Raw genomic sequence first — 9,275 nt, 5'->3', positions numbered from 1 at the left:
TGATCCCGGCGATATTCCGCAGTTTCAACATTTTTAGTGATGAGTGGATGCTGGAGTAGTTGTTTGGGTCTTGACCGTACGTGGTGGCAATCTTTAGAATTCTCTCCATTCCCACTCTTTTGGCTCATGCGTTCCACTTGTTTTCTGCACAACGATGGGCTACACAAGCAAGCTCCACTTGATTGGCAGTCCAAAGGATTACCATCCATAACCCACGTGTGGTCAGGAATACAAGTCAAGTCAAGTGTAGCGTTAGGTACACACGTTTTGCTAGCTAATAAACCCTTACACATAAGTATAGATATTTCCATCCTCTCCTTGGTCCTGCGCCACTGCACAAGTATCGCTGCTGCTGCTGCTTGCTTCACGCGTCGCCGGAGTCTGGTCGACGGTGGGATCCCGGTAAGTACCGACCTCATCCATCTCCCCTGCCATGCTGTTTTCTCATCTAGTACAGTGTGATGCCACCACCAAGGGATCAATGGAGTTGTTGTTTGGTGAATTTAGGCTTACATGCATATCATGAAAATCCAGAAAATGTATATCATGATTTTTGGAAGTTTTCTTAAGATAAATGTGTATTTTAAAATATAATAAAAATATTGCGTTGGTAATAGGGATGAAAATGGAGTGAAAAGTTTCCGCTTTTCCGGAGGAAAAATAGAAACGGAGAGGAAATATGAAAACGGAAACGGAAATTTGCAAAATGGAAATGGAAGTGGAATTTTTTATGCGGAAACGGAAACAAAAACGGAATGGTGTTTTCCGGTGAAACAGACGTGGAAACGAAACTTTCCGTTTCTGTGAATATGGAATTTCCGTTTCTACTATAGGCCCATGGCTGCTTTGTAGCCCAATTACCAAACAACACACAATGACACAATGAGCAGACTAGATCATTTGAGGACCAACTTTTACTTCCACACACATTCTCAACTAGACACAATACGGAATTGTCATGTACTATTACAATACTACCCCATGTTGCCAACACAACCATATTATCATGTAGCCATGTTAACAATTTCTTAAATTTCTTTGTCTTTTGTGTGTATTTCTCTATGATTCAAGGGGGTTTTAAGTTCCGACCAACACACCGTTTTGTTTCAGTGTCCGCTCTGTATTCGTTCCGTGTCTGTTTCCGGTAGTATTTGTTTCCGTATTCATTTTCGAGGTTTTCGTATTTGTTTCCGCTTCTGCAAAAAAAAACAAATATGGTAGCACCCAGTTTCGTCCATTTCCGCTCCGTTTTCATCCCTAGTAACGATGCTCATATTGAAAAATTCAAAAGCTTGTCTCTCCTTGTCTAAGTCTCAGCTTGGTGCCATTGAGGTGGATTATGATCAGTTATCCAACATTTCAACCAGCTTTTGCCTAAAACCAACTCGATTTTGTCTGTTTTGGTCGCTATTTTTCCACGGCAGATTATAAGCTGAGCAAAAAAATAAAAATTTCAGCAACCGCAAACTGGCCCATGGACGTACGACAGCTTTCAGAAGACCGAATAGAGTGATTCATGTTATACAAAATAACTGATGATGTAGCTTTTCTACATGTATTTCTTTTATCATATTTCTGTTTTTTTGGGTCTGTTTCTATATCTAGACTTTGGAGACTATTGTACCGGCAACCGTAATCTTGAGAATTTTCTTCGTTCTGTTCTGGCCTCTGCATGCCTCTCACCCGTTTATTAATTGTCAGTGCATTTAACCATCTACGAGCTCCATGGCCGCAAACTAACTGAGCTAGCACGTCCTGCGTCGCATGGAGGTGGCTCTTGTGAGTGTGGCCACGGGGGCCCTTAACTCCGTCCTGGAGAAGCTGGGCACTCTGCTGGTCGACGAGTACAATCGTCTCAAAGGGGTGTGCGGTGAGATTAAGTTTCTAACTGATGAGCTTACTGCCATGCATGCCTTTCTCCTTAAGATGTCGGAGGAGGAGGATCTTGACGTGCAGGACAAGGTATGGATGACCATGGTGCGGGAGCTCTCCTATGATATAGAGGACTCCATTGACGACTTCATGCAAGGTCTCGACCACAAAGACGCTAAGCCGGATGGCTTCATAAAGAAGATCAAACACATTCTGGGGACATTGGGGAAGAGGAAGGCTCACCATCGGACGTTCCAAGATTTGAAGAATCAAGTCATTGAGGCGGGCGAGAGGAATCAAAGGTACAAGACAACTCAGGCCTTCTCCAACACAAAAAATGCAACCGTTGACCCTAGGGCTCTTGCTATCTTCGAGGATGCCTCAAAGCTTGTCGGTATTGACGAACCCAAGGCTGAGATAATCAGATTGTTGACAGAAGGGAATGTATATGCGCCAGTGCAACAACAACAACCAAAAATACTCTCCATAGTTGGATCAGGAGGAATGGGCAAGACAACTCTTGCAAACCAAGTGTATCAAGATCTTAAAGGAAAATTTGAGTGTCGGGCTTTCGTATCAGTGTCACGAAATCCGAACATGAAGAAAATCTTGAGAACTATTCTCAGTGAAGTGGCAAATAAAGATTATGCCCATACCAAAGCTAGGGATGAACAACAACTTATCTCCAAGATCTCTAGTTTCCTTGTTGACAAAAGGTACTATCTCACTCCAAACTCATATATGTTTGGCATCCTTGAATGTATAAAAAACGTTATTTAGATATACCACATGAATTTGTATTGTTTTTAAAATTTGTTTCCATGTGTAAACCTATCACCAAAATAGTTCGACCAATTTTTTTAATATGTTATGAGAAAAGATAATCATAAAATTTGTATTGTTTTTAAAATTCGCAGAAGCTGGGAGCTGGCGAGCTGCCGAACAGGCCCCGAGTCACAACCTACCCTAATTAAGACCTAACGTTCATTGTTTATGTGCTTCCTTCATGTCTTTACATTAGTTAAGCCTGTTATATCCACTCGTCCATTTGAATCACCTGATCATATGATGTGCATGCAGCATGCACCCACCTATATTTATTCTTGGTCCGGATTAATCATGCGCACACACACACACATCACGTGCGGACATGATTATTCGATCCATGCATCTGTTATTTGAACTTCTGCATTCATGCTTCTCTAACATATACGGAGTATACACCAAATAAAGTGGCCATGACATGCACCATGTTCAAACCATTGCCAATCATCACTCTCATCTCCGTTGATCATGTTTGAACCACTGTGATTGATCGCCCTCCTCTCCATTGTTACTGTACCAAATTAGATTATGTTGTGTTGGTTGAGTCTATACTTAATCAATGTCATTTAAGCACTCATGTTCGTGTTTGTCGGCGATTAATGCAACTCCTATCTTACGATCTACTAGGAGGCCATGGAAGACACTAGAGAGAAGGGTGGTGCCCGAAGGGATCTCGCCGTGGTCTCACCGCGCGTCGCCTCCGCGTCCGCCAAGGCCCCGAATCTTGTGGCTCTGAATACCAAATGTTGGGACAAACCCTAGTCGGCCTCTCTTTCTCTCTCGCTCGGACGAAGGTGGAAGAAGAAAAGGAACACACTGCACACAATAATTTCCTGCCGCAAACGCCTCGACACACGGACCTGGTTGTATCCAGGAGTCTGAGGTCAAGCAGGCTTTAAAAACGATGAAAGGAGGCAACGCGATGGGTCCTGATTGTATCCCCATTGAGGTATGGAAAGGCCTCAGGGATATAGCGATAGTATGGCTAACCAAGCTTTTCAACCTCATTTTTCGGACAAACAAGATGTCAGAAGAATGGAGACGGAGTATATTAGTATCAATCTTCAAGAACAAGGGGGATGTTCAGAGTTGTACTAATTACCGTGTAATTAAGCTGATGAGCCATACAATGAAGCTATGGGAGAGAGTCATTGAGCACCGCTTAAGAAGAATGACAAGCGTGACCAAAAATCGGTTTGGTTTCATGCCTGGGAGGTCGACCATGAAAGCCATTTTCTTGGTACGACAACTTATGGGGAGATACAGGGAGCAAAAGAAGGACTTGCATATGGTGTTCATTGACTTGGAGAAGGCCTATGATAAGATATCGAGGAGTGTCATGTGGTGGGCCTTGGAGAAACACAAAGTCCCAACAAAGTACATTACCCTCATCAAGGATATGTAGGATAATGTTGTGACAAGTGTTCGAACAAGTGATGTCGACACCGATGACTTCCCGATTGAGATAGGACTACATCAGGGATCAGCTTTGAGCCCTTATCTTTTTGCCTTGGTGATGGATGAGGTCACAAGGGATATACAAGGAGATATCCCATGGTGTATGCTCTTTGCGGATGATGTGATGCTAGTTGACGATAGTCTGGCGGGGGTAAATAAGAAGTTAGAGTTATAGAGATAAACATTAGAATCGAAAGGGTTTAGGCTTAGTAGAACTAAAAACGAGTACATGATGTGCGGTTTTAGTACTACTAGGTGTGAGGAGGAGGAGGTTAGCCTTGATGGGCATGTGGTACCTCAGAAGGACACATTTTGATATTTGGGGTCAATGTTGCGGGAGGATGAGGGTATTGATGAAGATGTGAACCATCGAATCAAAGCCGGATGGATAAAGTGACGCCGAGCTTCTGGCATTCTCTGTGACAAGAGAGTGCCACAAAAGCTAAAAGACAAGTTCTACATGACGGCTGTTCGACCCGCAATGTTGTATGGCTCTGAGTGTTGGCCGACTAAAAGATGACATGTTCAATAGTTAGGTGTGGCGGAGATGCGTATATATGTTGTGATGGATGTGTGGTCACACAAGGAAGGATAGAGTCCGGAATGATGATATACGAGACAGAGTTGGGTAGCACCAATTGAAGAGAAGCTTGTCCAACATCGTCTGAGATGGTTTGAGCATATTCAGCGCAGGCCCCCAGAAGCCCCAGTGCATAGCGGATGGCTAAAGTGTGCGGAGAATGTCAAGAGAGGTCGGGGTAGACCGAATTTGACATGGGAGGAGTCCGTTAAGAGAGACATGAAGGATTGGAGTATCATCAAAGAACTAGCTATGGACATGGGTGCGTGGAAGCATGCTATCAATGTGCCAAAGCCATGAGTTGATCGCGAGATATTATGGGTTTCACCTCTAGCTTACCCCAACTTGTTTGGGACTAAAGACTTTGTTGTTGTTATTGTTTTTGTTGTTCTAAACGCCTTAACACACGGACGGCGTTTTTTCTTCTTCAACACACACTATGGCTACGAACCAACTTACAAGTCCTTATGTAGGCGCTAGAATGCACACCTAGGAGGAGTACTAAAAAATATATTCTATGAGGGAACTTATAATTTTGACTATATTATATATGTAATTTAATCTGTTTTCATTTTAAATCACTATATCTTTGATCGTTGGTCATGACCACCCTGGTCGACGCCCCTTCCACAAAAAGTTAAGCACATATGATTATTCATCTTTTGATCCATCTCTCTTCTTTCAACATAATTGTCCATTCTTGGTCTTTTCCACGGCCAGGCCTCTTGTTTAAACGATTACTTATTTACCTTGCTCTCTATAATGCGCCAAACTAACATGGGCGTGCACAGACGAATTAAATTTGTAACATATGCCCCTTTAGTACTTGTATTTATCCTTTTCTTGCTGTCAATATTGAAGTGTTCCACTTATTTTTTATCTGTGTACATAGTACACTCTTTATTTCAAAGGTATGCTAATATTTATTTACCCATGTACAGGTACTTTGTTGTTGTTGACGATATCTGGGATGTGGATACATGGAATATTATTAAGTGTGCATTCCCCACTACAAGTTCTAGCAATAGAATAATCACAACTACACGTATGAACAATGTCGCTCATTTATGTTGTTCATCACTAAATGGCCATATTTATAATATAAGGCCTCTCGATATGGGGCACTCAAGGCAGTTATTTCACAGAAGAATATTTAAGTCTGATGAAGATTGCCCTTCCCACCTTCAAGAAATTTCTAAGAAGATATTAAGAAAATGTGATGGGTTGCCATTGGCGATCATTGCTATATCTGGTTTGTTGGCTAACATAGATAAAACAGAGGATCTATGGAATGAAGTGAAAGATTCAATTGGGCGTGCACTTGAAAGGAATTCTAGTGTTGAAGGCATGATGAAGATATTATCACTTAGTTACTTTGATCTGCCTTCTTATCTAAAAACATGCCTCTTATATCTGAGCATATATCTGGAAGATTCTACTATAGAGATGGAGGGCTTGATAAGAAGATGGATTGCTGAAGGATTCATTCACAGAGAAGGCAAGTACAGTGCATATGAGTTTGGAGAAAGGTGTTTTAATGAACTGCTCAATAGGGGATTGATCCAACCTGGGGAGATAGATGTATATCAAAATGTGAAGAGTTGTCGAGTTCATGACACAATTCTTGACTTCATCATATCCAAGTCTATAGAAGAGAACTTTGTTACTATACTTGGGGTTCCCACTCTGACAATTAGGAACCAAAGCAAAGTTGTTCGCCGACTCTGTGTACAAGGTGTCGAGAAAGGAAATTCAGCAGTATTGATAGCAGATCTCGTGTTTTCCCATGTCCGATCACTTACTATGGTTAGGGGTCTATTGGAAATCCCTTCTTTGGAGGAGTTCAGACATCTACATGTTCTTGACTTGATGAATTGCTCCGAATTGGAAGATCATCATCTTGAAAATATAGTGAGGTTGTTCCAGCTGAGGTACCTAAATCTCAAATGTACAGAAATAAGCAAGCTCCCAGAACAAATTGGTCGTTTAGGATGCTTAGAGGTGCTGGACCTAACAGGGACATATGTAAAGGAATTACCTGCATCTATTGTTAACCTCAGAAAATTGATGCATCTACTTGTTAATGATTTTGTTAAATTTCCTGATGGGATTGCAAAGATGCAAGCAATAGAGACGTTGAAAGTTGTCAATGCCTCCATTCAGCCATTAGACTTCCTGTGCGGCCTTGGTCAACTAATGAATTTGAGGAATCTGCGGATTCACCTTGATTTCGGATTTGATTCTGACACTGAGGATACAAATATGGTTGGGGGGGAGCACAACAAAGCTATTGTCTCCTCCCTGTATAAGCTAGGCACCCAAAATCTCCGCTCCCTGACTATTGGGGATCGGAGCGGCCTCTTACATGAGGAATCTTTGTGCCTGCCTACCCTCGATAACCTTTTTATATGGTTTCCAGCCTTCCCGCAGCCGACATGGGTGGGCTCCCTCAGAAACCTCCAGCAGCTACGCCTTGTTGTGAAGAGGTTCAAGCAGGACGACCTCTGCACCCTTGGGGCTTTACCCAGTCTGCTCGTTATGTATCTGGTGGAACAAACAGAGTCAAGCGGAAAGCTCAGATTCAGTGGTGAGGTTGGGTTCCGATTCTTGAAGATTTTTATTTATGGCGGATGTTTGGAACCAGTAGATCTGATGTTTGGGACAGGATCCATGCCAAAGCTTGAAAAACTAGAGCTTAATGCGTTTTGCATGGTTGAAGCTAACTCTCTCGGCTTTGGAATTGAGAACCTCCCCTGCCTCGCTAGTGTTAAATGCATTATGGTTGTTGGTGATGATGGCATTGTTGAAGCTGTGAAGACTGCCATGGAGAGAGGAGCCAGCACACATCCCAACCACCCTAGTCTACTCTTTCAGAGACGTTGAGTAAACAAGGCAATAACCGGGGAGTTGTTGCTATTCGTCGTCCGGCAGGCATTGCATGTTCTGAAGTTTAGTGTTTGTTGAGCCGTTGGTGTTGTTAGATTTTCATAAAAAATCTACTCTTTGGGAGATTTCAGTGATAATTTTAACAAAGAAGCCAACAACAGGGGAGTTGCTTCTGCTTGTATTCCGGCCAGCCGGTTCTGAAGTTTAATAGTGTTTGGCTCGATTCATCTCTCTTTTATGATACACTATTCTCTCTGTCGGATAATAATGTACTACGGATAATGATACAAAATTCTAGTGCACTACATTTTCTGTAATAATCAGTCATCCATATGTGTTGATGGTTTAATATTATTGGGCGACCATTCATAGTCGTCATTCTCTAGTTGTCGTGCTCTTTGGCAAGTCATCATTCTGTAGCTGTACCGGTAATGCATTTCTCCTTTGCTATCTGGGTCTGGGCGGACCTGGCCGGAACTCCTCTGCGGCGTTTCCGGCGGACGGCAGGGCGACTCGTGCAGGGGGTAGCGGCGACGGCGGCTCGTGTACTGCAGCGCGGCGACGAGGGCTTCACGAGCCCGTCTCGGGCTCGGCTGGGCCTAGCTGGGCCTTCGGCGCGGGGGCGAAACATGGTTTCGCGGGGGAGCTGGAGTCGGCACAACGCCGGCCGTGGCCATGGGCCACTTCTCCACCTTCCCTTTCCCCCTGTCGATTTGGCCGCGGTTGCCCGGTTTGCCCCTGTTGCTACGTCCGGTCGGTTCCCGCCTCGGGCGGTGGAGGTTGTCACCTCCGGCGTGGTTGCTGTTGCTGCTGTTGCTGCCGCCCCTCGTTCCCGGTTGCCTTCTATGCTCCCGCCGGTTTCGCTTCGTTTGCCACGGTGACACGGCGATGGGGACTGCACGGCCGTGGTGGCGCATGTTGGTGGGCGGTGTGTTTGGTGGCGCATGATGGATCGTCGGGAGGCGTGGGTGGTTGGTGGTCCGGAGAAATCCGTGTCGGCTTGTCCAGCACCGACGTGGTGACGTCTGTGGGCGCCGCCTTGCCTTCCTGAAGGACGTCGGGTTCGCCCCTTCCCCCGCAATCCTCTACATACCGGGGGAAACCCTAGGACTTGTCCGGGCAGCAGCGTCGTCGGCGTCGCGGTCCTTCTTGAAGTTGTTGCTTGGTACGCGGCGGTCCGGAGTGCTCGGAGTGTGGTGGAACTCTCCGGTGGTCGCAACGGTTGTGGGTCTTCATCGTTTTCGTTGATCCGTCGTTGTTCGCATTTGTTTCTTTTTTGTTTTCTCTTTCATTTTTTTTGGGCGTGACTGTGCTGCTTCCGCCCCAGCACCTATCGTTGGCTGTATCGAAGTTGGTTGCTTTGTAATACAAAGCGAGGGGAAACCCTTTTTCGTAATTAGATGATCTTCGTTGCATTTATCACATTTTATTTGCTTGTCAAAATATTAGTTGAATTGATCTAAGAAGATCCAAGTAAGAAGCAAATCATGCACACATTTATTTATTCTGGATTTTATCTTCTTTAATATTGATGATGTCCATATTTTGTAAACACACGATGTCACAACAGACCTTCGTGGGCTGGAGAGAGAGAGAGAGAGAGATTAGGAATGCGGTGAGTTTTTTGCCTTCAATGCCAAAGTTGGGTCTACCA

General features: G+C 44.2%; 1 protein-coding gene across 1 annotated transcript; it reads left to right on the top strand.

The window, feature by feature from the left end:
- Positions 1 to 310: 310 nt before the first annotated feature.
- On the top strand, positions 311 to 7,859 carry LOC125528190 (disease resistance protein RGA5-like). The gene is made up of 3 exons (XM_048692694.1): positions 311 to 402; positions 1,702 to 2,588; positions 5,677 to 7,859. The coding sequence occupies exons 2-3, from the start codon at positions 1,765 to 1,767 to the stop codon at positions 7,616 to 7,618; spliced, it is 2,766 nt and encodes a 921-aa protein (XP_048548651.1). The 5' UTR covers positions 311 to 402; positions 1,702 to 1,764; the 3' UTR covers positions 7,619 to 7,859.
- The last annotated feature ends 1,416 nt before the right edge of the window (positions 7,860 to 9,275 follow it).

The sequence above is a fragment of the Triticum urartu genome, unplaced genomic scaffold (genome assembly GCF_003073215.2).
Source record: "Triticum urartu cultivar G1812 unplaced genomic scaffold, Tu2.1 TuUngrouped_contig_4695, whole genome shotgun sequence".
Classification (NCBI taxonomy): Eukaryota; Viridiplantae; Streptophyta; class Magnoliopsida; order Poales; family Poaceae; genus Triticum; species Triticum urartu.
The sequence above is the reverse complement of the archived record's forward strand: the minus strand, read 5'-3'. Positions and strand labels throughout refer to the sequence as shown.